Here is a 19,379-nt window from a genome sequence, read left to right on the forward strand (position 1 = left end):
TTAGTTGAGCTCTACCTCTGGCACATGAATTAACTCATGTCAGTGTTTCACATCCACATTCAAGAAGTGGAACGGGAGAAAATCTCCATCATGGAGGTGAAGAAATTTTTTTTAACAATATCCACATCATTCTTCTTAAATGTAAGAGCAACAACTTCATGTCCCTTAAAGTAAAGGGACTACTGGAACAAAAGCACAAAGATGGACTTGGAAACAGCTGTGACCAGTTCTGTCCTGATGGCTATGTTGTACCGTGCATATTTGGAGTATCTGAAGAAGTGGATGACTCCCATAGAAGAGTTCTCAACATGCATATGGATGGATCTGAATGAGCATGCAAACTGGAATGATGTGGAGTTCTGCATCAAATACCTGGAGAGAAGGGGGTGCCGGTTGATGTTAAATGTTTTGACCAGGTCACAAATCTGAAGACATTCATAAAACGGTGCAAAAGTAATGAGGAGTTCAGTGGCCTGCAGGTGCACCAGAAGTGGCCCAAATATTTTGAGAAGACAAAAAGCATGGTGTGTTACTCAGAACTACTGAAGATTGCACAGTTTGTCTTTCCACTTCCCTCTCACAGTACAAATGTTGAGAGGGTTCTCTTTCATAGCATTTGTTTCCTGTCTCACATTGGGAACGCTTTCAGCGTGACCTCATCAGAAGCTCCTAAAACATTACGGCAGCCAGAATTGGCTGTGAGGTGAAGGTCCTCGACCAACCACCTCCCACATCCACCCTGGTGATAAGGAGGAGGAAGGGACTGGCCTGACATCTTCCCTGGATAGAGGGAGCGAGCAGGGATCACTCCTTTCCGTGGCTCCGTTCTTAAACCTGTTCAGAGTTCAGCCCAATCCAGCATGTGACTGAGAGAATAATCCAGCCTGCTCAACATGCCAAGAAGTCAAAAGACTCTGTTCATTGCTGGGATTTCCAGAGCGATTCCCGATCATGTGTCACAAGCACATTTCTATGTTCAAAAGAAATAAATGCTTCCAAACTGTTGCATCCAGGTCGGGAACCAAGGGCGCAGTCAAAACTGTTGAAAAACAAAAGCAAAATTACACTTGGGGATCCGGTGTCTTCTTTCTCAGAAGGAGTGAGACCTCTGCCCAACGTGAACAGCTCCGTAGCACACCAGACCCTACGCACATGCGCAATGCATATCGGGTTGTTTGCAGCCCTACACCCAAAAAGGGTGCTCTCAGCTCGCTCTCAGACTGGCCAACCAGCCAGCTGACAGTTAAAATCTTAATTTGGGCAAAATGCACAGACTCAGAGTGGGTTTTAAGAACTCTCAGGAGGGAGAGTTTCTTACAGACTGCAATTCACTGCAGTTGCCCCAAGTTTGAGAGGAATAATGAATAGGAACAAGCCGCTCTCCTACTGCAGGACAAAACTTCCTCGCTGTTTGAAAAGAGAGCGACATGGCTGATTCAACCAGAAAACAGCAGTAAAGGCTTTTATTCACGTTATTTCCTTGTGCCGAAAAAAGGCGGACAAGGAATGCGTGGGATTCTAGACCTTCCCAGCTCCTCCTCCTGAATCCAGGCAATTGGTTTACATCGATCAACCTCAAGGATGCTTATTTTCACATCCTCCATTTACCCTCACCTTCATCCCCACACAAAAAAATACTTCAGATTTGTATTTTGAGGGAACTATTACGAATACCTCGTCCTCCCTTTTGACTCTCTCTAAGCTCAAGGGTGTTTGTGAAGTGCACAGAGGCAGCAGTGGCTCTGCTGAGGAGGCAGGAAATCTGTGTGGCAATGTATATAGATGATTGGCTGGTTGCCTCGCCTTCCCACCAGGAAGCCGCAGACCATACACCTGTGGTAACACAGCACATGATGGATCTGGGCATCAAAATAAACCCAGAAAATAGTTCCCTGCTTCCCTCTCAGAGGATATCCTTCACAGGCAACTCTCTGAACTCAATCCATGCCAGAGTAAGCCTAATGGAGGGCAGAGTGAAAACAACGCTCGACTGCTTGTCCATGTTTCAGATAGAAAATCTGGTACCATTCAGACTCTGCAGAAGGCTGTTGGGACTGATGGCATCAGCATTAGTGGTAATCCCTCTGGGACGTCTCCACATGAGAGGAATCCAACGATGGGTGGCCTGTCAGAGGTTAAAGCCACATACTCCTCATCACATGCTGAGATTTACTTCAGCCTGCACAGCAGCACTGCATCCGTGGCAGAACACAGATGCACTGACACAGGGTGTCCCGATGGGAGTCGTGCGGAACAGAAAGGTTGTCACAACAGATGCCTCCCTGTCATGCTGGGGGGGGGGGGCGGGATTTGCGAACGGCAAGTGGTGAATGGAACCTGGGGTCCAAAAATGCAGTCCGAGCACATAAATTTCTTGCCGCTAATGCCTGTTCACCTAACGTTAAAGCATTTTCTCCCCATCCTGAGAGCTCACCATGTGCTTATCAGAACAGACAACACAACAGTGGTCGCTTTTATCAACAGGCAGGGGGCTTGAGATCACTGAGGCTCCACACCCTGGCTCACAAACTAATCATTTGGAGCAGCAGACATTTTCTGTCTTTGAGGGCCATTCATGTCCAGGGGTCTTGAACTGTGGAGCAGATCTTCTCTCCAGGTGGAATCCCATGTATGCAGAGTGAAAACTTCACCCAGAGGTGGCAAGGACGGTCTGGCCGAGGTTTGGTCAGCCATCTGTGGCCCTTTTTGCTTCTCCATAGAACAATCACTGCCCCCTGTTCTTCTCCCTGCACAATCAGAATCCACCTCTTGGGGTAGATGCACTAGCCCACCCATGGCCTTGTGTTTTGCTTTACACGTTCCCCCCAATAGCTCTCGTTTCCCCTACTCTAGCCAGGGTACGAGCATGGGGTCTGACAACGATCCTCATTGCACCCAATTGGCCAGCGAAACACTGGTTAGCGGAGAAGCCACAGCTCCTCTAGCAGGAGCTGTGGCCTCTCCCTTCACACAGAGATCTGCTGTCTCAGGCACGAGGAAATATTTTTCACCCCCACCCAGAAAGACTGGCTCTATGGGCTTGGCCCATGAGTTGTTTAACCCAAAGTCCATAGGGCTCCCACAAAATGTTATCGAGATAATACAGGCTGCTAGAGCTCCTACAACACTATCTCTGTATGAGTCAGTGTTGGTCTGTTTTTGAAAAATGGTGCTCGGAAACTCCAGAAATACCCTTTCAGTGTTCTGGCTGTGATTTTAGCCTTCCTACAAAACCTGATTGATAAGGAAAAAGCTTTTTCCACTATTAAGGTCACACAAATGCGGAGGGTGTCCTCCCTTCGCATTCGTGTGGGGGGACAGGTTGTGACTCTGGTTTGTGCTTATGCGCCAAACAGCAGTTTAGATTACCCACTCTTTTTGGAGTCCTTGGAGGGGGTACTGGAGAGTGCCCGTCCTGGGGACTCCCTCGTTTTGCTGAAGGACTTTAGCGCTCACGTGGGCAATGACAGTGGGGTCTGGAGGGTTGTGGTTGGGAGGAACAGCCCACCTGATCTGAACTCGAGTGGTGTTCTGTTGTTGGACTTTTGTGCTCGTCTTGGATTGTCCATCACAAACACCATGTTTAAGCATAAGGGTGTCCACATGTGCGCTTGGCACCAGGACACCCTAGGCTGCAGTTCAATGATCGACCTTGTTGTCGTTTCATCTGACCTGTGGCCGCATATCTTGGACACTCAGGTGAAGAGAGGGTCGAAGCTCTCCAGCGACCACTACCTGGTGGTGAGTTGGCTCCGATGGAGGGGGAGGAAGCCGGTCAGACCTGGCAGGCCGAAATGTATTGTGAGGGTTTGCTGGGAACGTCTGGCAGAGTTCCCCGTGAGATGGAGCTTTAACTCCCACCTCCGGGAGAGCTTTGAACACTTCCAGAGGGAGGTGGGGGACTTGGGTCTTAATGAACCATGTTCTGCGCCTCTATTGTTGAGGCGGCTAGTCGGAGTGGTGGCCGCAAGGTTGTCGGTGCATGTCGCGGCGGCAACCCTCGAACACGCTGGTGGACACCAGCGGTTAGGGAAGCTATCAAGCTGAAGAGGGAGTCCTACCGGGCTTTATTGGCTTGTGGAACTCTGGTAGCAGCTGACGTGTACCGGCAGTCAAGGCGGCAGATGGCTTGGCTGGTCGCTGAGGCAAAAACTTGGGCGTGGGAGGAGTTCGGAGAGGCCATTTAGAAAGACTTCCGTACGGCTTCAAAGCGATTCTGGTCCACTATCCGGCGTCTCAGGAGGGGGAAGCAGTGCAGTACCAACACTGTTTATAGTGGGAGTGGTGTGCTGCTGACCTCGACTCGGGACGTCGTGTGTCAGTGGGCGGAATACTTCGAAGACCTCTTTAATTCCACCAACACGTCTTCCATTGCGGAAGCAGAGCCTGAAGACTCTGGGTTGGGTTCTCCCATCTCTGGTGCTGAGGTTGCCGAGGTTGTTAAAAAGCTCCTCGGTGGCAAGGCCCCGGGGGTGGATGAGATTTGCCCTGAGTACTTTAAGGCTCTGGATGTTGTGGGGCTGTATTGGTTAACGCGGCTCTGCAGCATTGCGTGGACATCAGGGGCAGTTACCCTGGATTGGCAGACTGGGGTGGTGGTCCCCCTATTTAAAAAGGGGGACCGGAGGGTGTGTTCCAACTACAGAGGAATCGGACTCTTAAGCCTCCCTGGTAAGGTCTATTCTGGGGTTGTGGAAAGGAGGGTCCGTCGGATAGTCGAATCTCAGATTCAGGAAGAGCAGTGTGGTTTTTGTCCTGGCCGTGGAACACTGGATCAGCTCTACACCCTCCGCAGGATCCTGGAGGGGGCATGGGAGTTTGCCCAACCAGTCTACCTGTGCTTTGTGGATCTGGATAAGACATTCGACCGTATCCCCCGAGGGATCCTGTGGGGGGTACTCCGGGAGTATGGAGTACCGGGCCCTTTGATAAGGACTGTCAGGTCTCTTTATGACCGGTGTCAGAGTTGGACTTTTTTCCGGTTAGAGTTGGACTCCGCCAAGGTTGCCCTTTGTCACCGATTCTGTTCATAACTTTTATGGACAGAATTTCTAGGCGTAGCCAAGGTGTTGAGGGGATCCGTTTTGGTGGCCTTAGGATTGCGTCTCTGCTATTCGCGGATGACGTGGTCCCATTGGCTTCATCAGGGCGTGATCTACAGCTCTCACTAGAGCGGTTCGCAGCCGAGTCTGAAGGGACTGGGATGAAAATCAGTGCCTCCAAATCCGAGACCATGGTCTTGAACCGGAAAAGGGTAGAGTGTCTCCTCCGGGTTGGGGAGGATGTGCTGCCCCTAGTGGAGGAGTTCAAGTATCTTGGGGTCTTGTTCACGAATGAGGGGAAGATGGAGTGGGAGATCGACAGGCGTTGTGGTGAAGAGAGAGCTGAGCCAAAAGGTGAAGCTCTCGATTTACCGGTCGATCTACGTTCCTACCCTCATCTATGGTCACGAGCTTTGGGTCATGACAGAAAGAACGAGCTCTCCCTTAGAGATAGGGGGAGGAGCTCAGTCATCCGGGTAGGACTCAGAGTAGAGCCGCTGTTCCTCTACGTCGAGAGGAGCCAGTTGAGGTGGCTCGGGCATCTGGTTAGGATGCCTCCTGGATGCCTCCCTGGTGAGGTGTTCTGGGCACATCCCACCGGGAGGAGGCCCAGGGGAAGACCCAGGACAAGCTGGCGGGACTATGTCTCTTGGCTGTCCTGGGAACGCCTTGGGATTCCCCCGGAGGAGCTGGCCCAAGTGGCTGGGGAGAGAGACGACTGGGCCTCCCTACTGAAGCTGCTACCCACACCACCTGACCCCGATAAAGCGGAAGACGACATGCGGACAGGCACTATTAAGGTCTATCTAGTGGCACTCTCAGCCTGCCACATAGACTTTGAGTGGAAAACTGTTACCCAACATCCCTTAGTGTGCCGCTTTGCAGGAAGCTCCCTGTCTCCAGACCCATTGCTACATCATGGGATTTACCCCTGGTGTTGGATGCTCTCACTACTACACCCTTTGAACCACTGGATCAGGTGAAATTAAGGATAGTAGCTCTAAAAACAGCGCTTCTAATGGCACATAATAAAGCATTTTCATTAACCTCTAGGAAGCCTGTTTGAATTTGTGTCTTAAGACCGGGCCAAGTGTCCTCTTTTTTTAGAAATCAAAATATGGTCACACTAATAGTACTGTACTGAGCAGGGTTGTGTATGCGATCCAATGCAGCAAGGACTGCTCAGACTCCTACATTGGAGAAACTAAACAACAGCTACATAAACACACCGCACAGCACAGCACGGGAGGGCCAGCAGCAAGATTCAGCAATCCACTCCCACCTCAAGAACAAAGAGCACTCTTTGGACAACAATGATGTCCAGATTTTGGACAGGGAGAACAGATGGTTTGAAAGAGAGGTGAAAGAAGCCATCTTGGTCAAAAGAGAAAAAACATCACTAAATAGAGGGGTAGGATTGCGCTTCCAACTCCCCAGTGTTTACAGCTCGGTACAGCTCAGTCCAAAGAGATTACATCAGCAGTCTGATCATCATTCAGGTGACCACGTACTCCACTCACACCAAGCAATAGCTTCTAACAACCCAGGACAGGAGTGGGTTGGTCATTGATTTGCATCTGACTTAGAATGTGCCTAGGAGGATGGGCCTTCATGTCCTTAAAAACGGCAGTGCACCAACTACAGGTTGTGCATGTGCAAGCCACCAGAATTGACAAAGACTCCTGGACAGGTGTCAAAACGTTTTCAGAAATAACTCAAATTAACTGTCCGGTTGCCTCCGATTTAAGCCTGTTTGCTGTTGAAAAAAACATTTTTAAATATATTTGGGTGTGAATAAATATGAAAGAATAGTTCAAGAAAAACAGATGACTGAAAATTAGTGGTTTAAAAAAACAATAAAGCAAAGAGATAAAATACAACAGTTAAATGTTGAAATAGAAATATATATTGGTAGCTGATTAATTGATCAATTATTGAATAAGATGATGTCTTATTTACATTCACCAGAAGTCAGTTCTTCAGGATTATTGCACGGGTTATAGCACAGTGTATTAAATAGATTATTGCACATTAGTTATTGCACATTAGTTATTACAGTTATGGTTGCAGTTATAGTGCGGCATTGTATAATCTGGTAGCAGCAGGAATGAATGATCTGTGGTAGCGATCCTTTTTACAGACAGGATGTCTAAGTCTGTCACTAAAGGAGCTGCTCAGCTCCTCCACAGTCTGGTGCAGTGTTGTCCATGATGGATGTGAGCTTGGACAACACCCTCCTCTCGGCCACTTCCTCCACCGTGTCCAGAGTGAAGCCCAGGACAGAAGTGGCCTTCCTCACCAGCTTATTCAGTCTCTTTCTGTCCCGCTCTGTGCTGCCGGGAGCCCAGCAGGCGACAGCGTAGAGGAGGGCTGAGGCCACCACAGAGTCATAAAAGGTCTTAATCAGAGGCCTGCTCACTCCAAAGGACCTCAGCCTCCTCAGGAGGTGGAGGCTGAGGTCTACGCTGAGTCACGTAGTCCGAGAAGCTGATTCCTCGTGTAGACCATGGGACGCTCAGAGTTGCGGACAAAGGGGTCTCCCCTTGCGGCATCGAAATGTGCCGAAAGTAAAAGAAAAATAAGCACTAAAGTCCCAAATGTTTGTTTCTTCAGTGTATCTACGCTCAGAATACCCAATCCGGTATTCACTAATATAAAAACAATCCAAAAAATACAATAAAGAGGAGAAAGTAGGAAAAGAAAGGATACAGCTGATGTGACCGGCTGCTGCCTGCGCAGCGCCATGTTGAAAAAATAAATATTCTGAGTTATTGCAGGATTGGTCCTCCATAAAAGTCACATGTTCTGAACACACAGTGGTTTTCAGAGTTTATACAATCAGATAGATTACATTTTGTGTAATTAGCCCATTTTCCATTGCAGCTTAAAAGCCCAGGGCTTTTGAGAAACCTGGGGCTTTGCAAATCACGGGTAGCATTTCCATACACATTTACCCAACTAATTTAGCTTTCCCTGTGCTTTACATTCCCGGGGCTTTGGCCCCATGCCTGACCCAGTAACCCTCTACTTTCTCAGGGCTTGTTGAGGGGGGCGGGGTTATGTGCAGTAAGAAAAACTGTCTGCCACAAGGGTGGAGTAAGGAGATGAGTTTACAAACCTATCAATTTTATAACCTTAATTTATCACAAAGAGTTGTTTTAAGATGATTTTAGGCGAGAAAGTACACCTCCAAACTTCATATGTGCAGTCAGCTCATCAGGATTATGAGCCAATTTTGATTTTGCTTGGACAGAATCAGAGGCAGAGACCCACTCACAGGCGACCGTAGCCAGGGTGACTGCAGTGTTACGGCCGCTGTGTTATTACTCAGTGTGATTTCCCGCAGACTGGATCATGTCAAATGTGAAAATATTGGCATGATATTTTCAGGTTTTTGAGTTAATTATAGACTGTTTTGCTACGCTGTGTGTGTGTGTGTGTGTGTGTGTGTGTGTGTGTGTGTGTGTGTGTGTGTGTGTGTGTGTGTGTGTGTGTGTGTGTGTGTGCATGTGTAGTGGGCTCACTTTCCATGGCAGAGAAAGAGGAAGAGCAGAACTGCTGCGGCACATATAGCCTTTAACCTGTATAAAAATAATTTTACTGTGATCAAAAGTTTGCTCAATCGTTACAGTCATGGCTGATAACAAATTACACTCATAAAGCTCTAAAGAGTAGGCTAGTTACACTTCGTTACACACACACACACACACACACACACACACACACACACACACACACACACACACACACACACACACACGAAACTGTGGTTCCCGAGCAGCCCATACAGAAATAAGCTGTGCTTTATTTTTATTTACAGGAGTAGAATAAAGTGGAGCCTGGCGATGAGAAATATGGTTGGGGCGGTCTAAAAAGGACTAAGGAGATGTAACACCCTCAGCTGCGCGTTGTCCTCCCGTTTCTCGGGAGTCCGGATGAGTAGCAGGCAGCATGAGTGCCATCATGATTGGCAGGATCTCTGCGTTTATTTGTTTGACCGCTGTCTTCTTCCTGCCACCCGCTGGACCGGAATGGTGCCGCAGTTTTTCATCACAACCTCCCTTACGTCATTGGGTTGATGGTCCCTAGCTAATGGCAACAGGAAAACTCAAAATCCCCAAGCTTTCGTTTGCCGGTGTAAAACACAGCATGGGGCTTTAAATCATGGGGCTTTGAATGGAAAAGGGGCTATTGTAACAAAATATTACTAAAACATAGTAAAATAAAAAAAGAAAGTTAAAGACTTCTAGAAGCTGCTTTGTTGTTATGTTGTGCGATCAGCTATATGGGTAATAAAATCAGACTGCAAGTTTAAAGTCACTGATGTGTGAGACTTTTACAGGCATCAAGGGACTGGCCATCAGAGCAGGGAGTGCCAATCCTATCTTAAGTGGAAAAATCTTATTCCTCTGGCAAATCGTCTTATTTACCTGCTCAAATCAAGGACAAATGCACTTATTTCAAGAAGGTTTGACTTATTTTTAGTGCGGTTTTTGCACCCCGAGCATGGCAACAAAATTAGCGAAAAACCCATAATAATCAATGGAGTCGGGTAGAAAGAAAGCCTCAAAAAAGCCTCCAAATGACCATTTTCAAAGCTGTACTGTGTCGTCATGCTTTCACCTACGAACACCGTTTAACTTCCAGTTTGTAGATATATCTGTGAACTACTCAGAAGTAAAAACGGGATGTGGATATCTTTTATCGTCTCCTCACAGTTACTCCTCAAAGCTCATGTCCAAAAATCAGCGAAATCATCGTTTACAATGAAAGTCAATGACGGAATTCTCCAACCGCTAGAGTGGCCCACTCTAGCTTTTTTTAAGATTTCAAAACTCTGAACAACTTGACCTTACACGCTCAATTTTCACTCTATGTAGACAAATTATACATCAAAACGTAGGTATTTTTGTCAGGATTCGGGAAATGTAACCCTCATTGGTGTGGCATTTATAGATTTTTCGCAAATCACCTCAGACCGACACAAACCCGAAACCTCCTCCATTCATTTCCTATGGAGCGGTTTTGAAAAATGACGTCTAAAAATCCAAAACATCACATGTTTTCGCATCGTGAGACTTTCACACATGAATGTCCCAACCCTTCTGGCACTCACAAAAAAGGAATTTTGTGGATAACTGTTACGGTTTTTCCGCAGGAACAATTTGTTCGGGAGTAGCGAATGTGCAAAATCCTAAAAACGCTTTGGAGCTGCATTTTCCCACATCAACCACTTTTTTACATCGTCGCTGTGTCTACACCGATTTTTGTACAAACATAAAAATGTGCTTCAGGGTCATCAAAAGCCTGCTGATACTCATGGTGAAAGAATTATTTTGATATCTCTTATACTTTTTGAGTTACAGCGATTTGTTCGGGACCCTTTTTAGAGGATTTCTGAAAATCCATAAAAATGCCATTTAGATCATAATTTTTTACGCCTTTATTAAACTTTTTCTAGCAAAAAACGATAGCATTTCTTCTTCCCCTATCCGTTACGAACTAAACACAGAAAAAATTACGTCTCTACCATTTATGGATCAGGAGATATGAAGCATTGTTCGGGGCAAAGTTCTCCATTATAATCCAATGGGACTTATTGTGAGCAAAGTCTCTGCAATTTGGTAGACTCGCCCGCTGCAGCTGTGTCAGTGAGTTTCCATGACGACGGAACTCTGAGGGCCAGAGGGAGACTGTCCATTGAGATAGAATGGCAACTTTCGACGCCCGCTGCAGCGGCTGTGATTAATGTAGAAATCTGAAATTCGCACAGTCACTTCTCCTTAACATTATAAAATTTTCATGTGACTTTCAGCCATGTGTCAGTTTTCTGTGCCATTGTGGATTTTACATGCTTTCCTATTGGGCCTTTGCTTCCAACAGGACCTGGCATGATGCCCAGACATGACCCAATTGGCCAATACAGCACCACCCACATGTGGGAAATGGCACTACACACCATTTTGGTCAAATGTTGAGTTCTGGGCCCAGATGTGGTGAGGCTGAGTTGCTAAAGGAGGCCAATCTGACCCATGAACTTTGGTCACGTTTGGTGACATTAAGTATTGGCACACCTATTTGAGGCACTTCCCAGTACAGGATTTGGACCAAACTGACAGAGTACAATCACCCGGTGGTACTGAACACAACCTTGCTAGCGGCTAACGGTTAGCATGTTGCTAACCGGAAGTAGCTCTAGGAAGGTCTCACCAACTTCTGCTTCACACAGTCTGTTCTTACTTTAGAGAGAAAGCTCCACAAGAAATTTGGGCTACGTCGCATAAAGCATCTCCAAGCTATGAGGTGTCAAACATCCAATGCTTTTCAATGGGGGACCAAACCCCTTATGGTCCGAATAATGCATGCCCATATATCGCGCTACTGTATAGCTCAGATGGAAAGTGCAGGCTTTGCATGCAAGAGGTCGTGGGATCGATTCCCGGTATGGAAGACTTGGAGTTTTGTATTATAATCCCCACAGTGTGAATATCAAAACATGTGTGCTGATCCCATGAAGTATTTTTTTGTATCACCCGCCATTTTGAGTTACCATGGCAACGTTATAAACAATGTTTTTTCTCCCTATTTGAGGCACATCCCAGTACAGGATTTGGACCAAACTAACAGAGTACACTCACCCAGTGATACCAAACACAACCATGTTAGCGGCTAACGTTTAGCATGTTGCTAACCGGAAGTAGCTCTAGGAAGCCTGTACAAACTTCTGCTTGACAGATTTGGTGAATTTTAGGATTTTCTCCCTTTTTAGGCACTTCTCAGTACAGGATTTCAACCAAACTAACAGAGTAACATCACCCGGTGATACTGAACACAGCCATGCTAGCGGCTAACCGTTAGCATGTTGCTAACCGGAAATAGCTTTAGGCAAGGCAAGGCAAATTTATTTATATAGCACAATTCAGTACAAAGACAATGCAAAGTGCTTTACATGATTAAAACATAGCAAAATAAAACAGAATAAGAGCAAGTAGGAATAAAATATAGATAGAAAATAGAACAAAAAAGTGGTGATTCAGTTAACTAGGACAGTTGAAGGCAATTTTAAACAAATGTGTTTTTAATCTTGATTTAAAAGAACTCAGGCTTTCCGCACTTTTACAGTTTTCTGGAAGTTTGTTCCAGATAATTGGAGCATAGGAACTAAAAGCTGCTTCTCCATGTTTGGTTCTGGTTCTAGGTATGCAGAGCAGGCTGGAGTCAGAAGACCTGAGTGGTCTGGATGGTTTATACGCTGATAACAAGTCTGTGAAGGAAGGTCCTTTATATATATGAAGGTCCTTTAGGAAGGTCCTACCAACTGCTGCTTAGCCAGGGTTCTTCTGCCTTTACAGACAGAGAGGGCTGCAGCTGTCAGTGAGTCTCCATGACAACGCTGCTAGCAAGAGGCTCCTAGGAGGTCCATTGACTTAACATGACACCTTTCAACGGCCGCTGCGAGGGCTGTGAAGATCGTAGGAACCTGAAATTCGCAGTGTTACTTCCTGTTGCTATTTCTGACGGTACGGTACGCAGCAAGTGGCAGGCGCCTTGCTAAATTTCTTCAGAAATTTTTCTAGTTATTGCTTTTTATTCTTTCGTCACCGTTAATACAGCCCGAACCGTAGGCTGTACCCCTACAAACTATATATCAAAAGTGTGCTATTTGTACTTGACGCCATTTAAAGTTACCGTGGTGACAGAATTAACCAAAAAACACTTCTCAAAACCACTTCCTACACACAGTTGACCTCCCAAAAATGCAGAGCTCAGCATGGCACTTTTTTTCGGTACAGTGGTTTAGGTGTTGGGCTGGTGCACCAAAGGTCGCAGGTTCGCAACTCGCCGGGGGGTACCCAATATTTTTTTATTTTTTTTACAAGTAATAAATAAATAATTTGAACAACTGATATAAATGAATGAATGATGAAAAATTTGCAACAGCAAGAACTACTGCTCATTAGCAGGCGCAATATGGACTTTTCAGCTCTGCACCGTCTCACATCAAAAAAACAACAGTTTTCCTGAAGTTTTTTTAATCTATTTTTCACCGGACTTTTTCTTCCAAAACTGCACCGCGTTGCTGCGCAATAGCACACATGAATTTCTGGACCTTCGGAGCTATAACAGTGATACATGTATCGCTGATATTCCCGTAATCCCATAGTTCTTCAGAACACTGGAACCTGCCGACTTCTCCCGGCCGGGCGGAAGTGCAACTCAGCCGGCGACCGGAACATAAACAAAGCCTGTGAACCGCGGAGGGGGGTGCGTGCTAGGCTAAAGCTAACACCACACTGGCTATCTTTTCTTTCAAAACTGCACCGCGTTGCTGTGCTATAGCACACATGAGTTTCTGGACCTTCGGAGCTATAACAGTGATACATTTAACAGGTGTTACGGTAGCTGGTTGCGCTGCTGATAATATAAAGATGAGGAACAGAGCGCACCACTAGAGGGGCGCTAATGATCCTTTTGGATGTGGTCAGCACCCATTAAAACACGAAGAAGAAGAAGGGCGCGCCACTTTTAAAACAGAAGAAGAAGAAGTGGTCATAAACGGTGATGCGGAGCTGTTATGGTAAGTGTGTTAAGCCGGGCATACACTGTACGAGTTTTTCAGTCGTGGTACTTATATCGTCTCAAACTGTGCGACGGAACCGCGGGTTTAAAAGTTCACCGCTCACGATCTGTGTACGGCGCAACGCTCGGACGCGACCGGAGTGCTCATACTGTAGAAGAAGAAGGAGAAGAAGAAGAAGAAGAAGACGGAAGTGTCGATGGCTACTGTAAACATTACCGGAGAGAAACGCGCTGCTTTGGCAATATGTGCAATTTTGTGTGCAGAAAGCCCTAAAAAGAAAAGGCGACGACGTATTTGGAGAAAGACATGGCTGAGGAAACATGACTACTACGGTCTGCCAGTTTTACAGAAAGAACTTCAGGTAAGCTGGCGACAGTTGTCGTGCCAAACTAGGTATCCCCGCCAGGATTTGTATCCCCTGCGTCGGGAGCGCGCATTCAGCTTGCTGAACGCAGTAAACTCCGCCTCATTTCCAGACAATTCGGCGTGAAAATCAAGATGTTTTATTTCTCTTAGCGAAATATAGGAATAGTGCCGTTACATTATCGTTCAGTTAATGGGTTAAAATTGAAAACGTAACACTTGTTAGTACGATCGTAAGGGATTGCTATGTCGGTTAAAACTAGACTGATCACTCAGTATATCACGTTCTGATAAAGTAAACGGCTCTGTGGTCATCTCCAGATGTGTCACGAAAGTATTAGCTTTATGTCATTAGATTGTTGCATGTCTGTCTGCTGAAACTAAAAACCCACCTTCCTGAGTCCATCACAGCTGTCTACTTGTTCGTTTTTTTTTGTGTGGATAGACCCGCACGAATGGATTATATAAAGCTGATTCCAAGTGTGATCAAATTAACACAGAATAAAGTTACTGCCAAAATGATCAGATCTAATGATATTTTAATTCAGCCAAGAACCATATTAAGAAAACAAGATGTTGGTTGTGCTGTTCTTTTTGTGTCTCTTTCCAGGTGATGGAGCAGACAGAGGACGTTTTATCATTCTCTTCCTTTTATCTCCTCTTTCTTTCACCTCTACTCTTTTTTTCTTTTCTTTCACTTTTTGTTCTTCCTTTACTCTCCCATTGTCATGTCCATATAATTTGAAATTCTCCTTGCAGGAATCATAATAAAGCTATTTACAAGCATAAATCAAGTGGAGCACTATGGCGAAAGCTGTTTGCTCCACTTGTAAAAGCAAAATCTGTCGAGCTCCATCTGGCATTGAGATATCAATTCCTATTGCCATAGTGCTAGACAGGACACTGGGAAAAAAAAAAAAAAAAAAAAAAAAGAAAACAAGATGTGTCGCTTTAAAAAAAAGAACAGTATATGAGGAGTTTATATATATATATATATATATATATATATATATATATATATATATATATATATATATATATATATATATATATATAACAATTTTATTAGAATAGGATTTTTAAAAAATATTTGGACTTCACATTAAAAGTTTTATTGATTTCAAACACTGCAGCCAATTGTTATATGTGCTGACCAGACAGGTTGGTCTGAAAGTTTTCCTCTCTAAGGAAACCCAGCAAGTTGCATCAAGTCTCTCCAAGCAGCATTCACTCCTCCTGAAAGAGCGTAGAGCCACAGTGGACAGTTGTCTGCATTGTTGATGGCTTTGCAGCAATCCCTCATACTGAGCATGCATGAAGCTTCATATTCATAAGTTAAACTGCTATCCTTAGGTTGTGAGAATTGATCCCTGCATTTTTACTGGGATTTTGAGGTTCTATTGGCTAATTTTTTCAAAGTAGGCTGGCAGGAAAGGGGTTATGAGAGGGAGGAAGACACGCGGTAAAGGACCTCAGGCTAAGTCGAGGACTATATATATATATATATATATATATATATATATATATATATATATATATATATATATATATATATATATATATATATACGTGCACCATCAGAGCAGGCCCCAATCTTTGGATTTGTAAGTAATGCTGTCCTCATCTTGCACAAAGTCAGCCAAGAAATGTATGCTGGAAACAGACTATCATGCTGAGCATATATGTATCCCCTTCCAAAATGGATTAGCAGTATCATTCTAGATTTTTGGCATATAACACCTCTTATAACAACAAGCACCTGCTGAAAATTTGAAGCTGTTAGCTCTTTTAATTAAGAAGTAACAAGGGGATACAAAAAATATCGGGGTCAGCCTGCCAGAATATGTATCCCCTTCCAAAATGGACTAACAGTAGCTCACTTTCTTGAGTCTTGGCACATAAACACCTCTTATAATCACAAACAACTGTAGAAATTTTGAAGCTGTTAGCTCTTTAAATGAAGAAGTTACAAGGGGATACAAAAAATATCGGGGTCAGCCTGCCAGAATATGTATCCCCTTCCAAAATGGACTAACAGTAGCCCACATTCTTGAGTTTTGGCACAAAAGGTGGGTTTTTAGTTTCAGCAGACAGACATGCAACAATCTAATGACATAAAGCTAATACTTTCGTGACACATCTGGAGATGACTACAGAGCCGTTTACTTTATCAGAACGTGTTATACTGAGTGATCAGTCTAGTTTTAACCGACATAGCAATCCCTCACGATCGTACTAACAAGTGTTACGTTTTCAATTTTAACCCATTAACTGAACGATAATGTAACGGCACTATTCCTATATTTCGCTAAGAGAAATAAAACATCTTGATTTTCATGCCGAATTGTCTGGAAATGAGGCGGAGTTTACTGCGTTCAGCAAGCTGAATGCGCGCTCCCGACGCAGGGGATACAAATCCTGGCGGGGATACCTAGTTTGGCACGACACCGTGCACATTTAACACCCCAGCCTTTTGCTCTTTGTTTATCAACAACGAGATATGTCGATTTTAAAAACAGAACAATGTATTAGGAATTTTAAAAAAATCAATTTCATTTTATTAGAATGTGATGTTTAAAAATATTTAGACTTCACAAAGCTGGAGGTTAAAAGTTTTATTGATTTTAAACACTATCCTGATGCAGGGGATACAAATTCTGGCGGGGATAAGTCGTTTGGCTGTGCTATCCTAGCGCAGCAGGTCTTGGTGATATCACAGTAAAATGAGCAAAAGTCTGGGCTATTTCTGCCTAACAGTCTACCCCGCCTCTCGCCCATTGACAGCTGGAGATCGGCACCGGTCCGAACCCAGCAGGGATAAACGTGTTAGAAAATGGATGATGGATGGTCTGGGCTATTTCTTTTTCCTTGCCATCAAGATCTTTGCCAACTGGCGCCAGAAAATGCTATTATTGGGCTTTCTTCGTCTGGAAACAAATGTTTACAACACCTTACACATTGAACGCACTCAGCTGACAATACAGCGATCTGATTGGCTGAGCAGCAAAAATCGAATCACGTGACCTCTCGGCCTGGAGCGCAACAGTTTAGATTTTTTATCAGCAATAACTTATTAATGTGTGTGTAAAAAACGTGGGATTATTGGTGTTTTGAGATCACTGCTATGTGTAGCAACCTATCTAAGTGCAAGAAAGTTGCCGTCTGACAGTTCATACGAAACTTCTTAAGGAGACGTCCCACAGATTCTGGCCCACGGACTCGTTTTGAGGAAACTACGGTTGTAGCTCAGTGTCTGCCTTGCGGTGGTTGCGGAGAGGTGTCTGTTTTGTAGAATAAATCATCCGCCGATGAGTTATTGATCTGGAAAGCCGAATCTGAAACCTCAGAAAAACATTTCAGATCCCAAATATACAGCGTTCTAACTATTCCAGTCTATTAGCAGCTTCCCGTAAGAGGTCGGACACTGAACGTCTGCCTGCTGAGTTATTATTAAACAATGCTTCATGTCGGGGAAAAGCCATGTAGATTTGACCGACGCAGTAAAATGCTAACCAACCAATGGGAAGAAGTTGAGCCCTTATAACACAGCCCTCCTCATTTGCATAATGAGGCAGAAATGCATACAGAAATGTAAAAAGGACTGGCAGAAATGTAAAAAGGAGAGACAGAAATGTAAAAACGGCAAACAGAAATGTAAAAAGGACAGATAGAAATGTAAAAAGGACAAACAGAAATGTAAAAACGAGAAACAGAAATATAAAAAGGACAAACAGTAATGTAAAAACGAGAAACAGAAATGTAAAAACGAGAAACAGAAATGTAAAAAGGACAAACAGAAATGTAAAAAGGACGGATAGAAATGTAAAAACGAGAAACAGAAATGTAAAAACGAGAAACAGAAATGTAAAAAGGACAGATAGAAATGTAAAAACGAGAAACAGAAATGTAAAAAGGACAAACAGAAATAAATAGCGTCTGAGAAATAAATAGGGCAAAAAAATACAAAGAAAGAATAAAACAGACAAAAATATTATAACATGCACATAAATAAATACTTAAAAAAATAAGTAATTAATAAATAAAGTGGCTAATTAAAGGAAATATATACATTTTGTCTCACTGTATAAATCATTTTCTATCTCCATTTATTTGTGCATTGTATTTTTGGTGGCACATAATTGTATGCATATTAAGTTATTGAGCATTTATTTATTTCTGTATTTATTTTTAAATATGGAAGACTTGGTCCTCCATACTCCAGGGCTCAACAAGAGTTCATCTAAAGATGTTTTAGAACTGATTGGTGACCTTTAGTTTATATTTCAGAAAGTGAGTTATAAGTAGAGTTATGTGGTTTTTTGTTTTTTGGATACAATCCGGGTTAGCACCCGAACATCCCTTTCAGACAGCTTCCTCATGCGTCCACAGTTAATCCTGTTGGATGTGGTTCGTCCACATTACCCTGGACACCGTGGCTCTTGATACATCACAAACACTTGCTGTCTTGGTCACAGATGCAAGGCAAGGGAAATATATTTATATAGCACAAATCAGTACATAGACAATACAAAGTGCTTTACATGATTAAAATATAGCAAAATAAACGCAAGTAGGAATAAAATGTAGATAGAAAATAGAATAACAGCAAGTACAGATAGAATGTAGAAACAAAGAAGAACATTAAAAACAGTAAAACAGTTTAACTAGAACAGTCAAAGGCAATTTTAAACAAATGTGTTTTTAATCTTGATTTAAAAGAACTCAGGCTTTCCGCACTTTTACAGTTTTCTGGAAGTTTGTTCCAGATAAGTGGAGCATATGAACTAAATGGTGCTTCTCCTTGTTTAGTTCTGGTTCTAGGTATGCAGAGAAGGCTGGAGCCAGAAGACCTGAGTGGTCTGGATGGTTGATACACTGATAACAAGTCTGTAATGTATTTAGGTGCTAAGCCATTTAGGGATTTATAGACTAACAGAAGTATTTTAAAGTCTATTCTCTGAGATACAGGGAGCCAGTGTAAGGACTTTAGAACTGGGGTTATGTGCTCTACTTTCTTAGTCTTAGTGAGGACACGGGCAGCAGCGTTCTGGATCAGCTGCAGCTGTCTGATCTACTTTTTAGGCAGACCAGTGAAAACACCGTTGCAGTAATCAATTCTACTAAATATAAACGCATGGATTAGTTTTTCCAGATCCTGCTGAGACATTAGTCCTTTAATCCTGGAAATATTCTTCAGGTGATAGAAAGCCGACCTTGTCACTGTCTGTAAATGCTTTTGGAGGTTCAGGTCTGAGTCCATCACTACACCCAGATTTCGGGCTTGATCAGTGGTTTCTAGCTGAAGCGACTGAAGCTGTGTGCTAACTTTTGATTTCTCCTCTATTGGTCCAAATATTATTACTTCAGTTTTGTTTTTATTCAATTGAAGAAAG

The 19,379-nt window shown here is 43.9% G+C and overlaps 1 protein-coding gene across 11 annotated transcripts in view; it reads left to right on the forward strand.

Moving 5' to 3' along the window:
• The window catches only part of ccdc142 (coiled-coil domain containing 142), a 136,514-nt gene that overhangs the window by 62,783 nt on the left and 54,352 nt on the right, over positions 1 to 19,379 (forward strand). Inside the window, exon 12 of one of the 11 annotated variants that reach the window (XM_036130080.1) lies at positions 13,887 to 14,102. The exons of the other annotated variants lie outside the window; for them this stretch is intronic. Within the exon in view, the coding sequence (XP_035985973.1) occupies positions 13,887 to 13,896 (10 nt within the window). The 3' untranslated portion in view covers positions 13,897 to 14,102. Of the gene's footprint in view, positions 1 to 13,886; positions 14,103 to 19,379 lie in introns of those variants that run through there. 11 annotated transcript variants of the gene reach the window in all.

This window comes from Fundulus heteroclitus, unplaced genomic scaffold, assembly GCF_011125445.2.
Source record: "Fundulus heteroclitus isolate FHET01 unplaced genomic scaffold, MU-UCD_Fhet_4.1 scaffold_28, whole genome shotgun sequence".
In the NCBI taxonomy this organism is placed as follows: Eukaryota; Metazoa; Chordata; class Actinopteri; order Cyprinodontiformes; family Fundulidae; genus Fundulus; species Fundulus heteroclitus.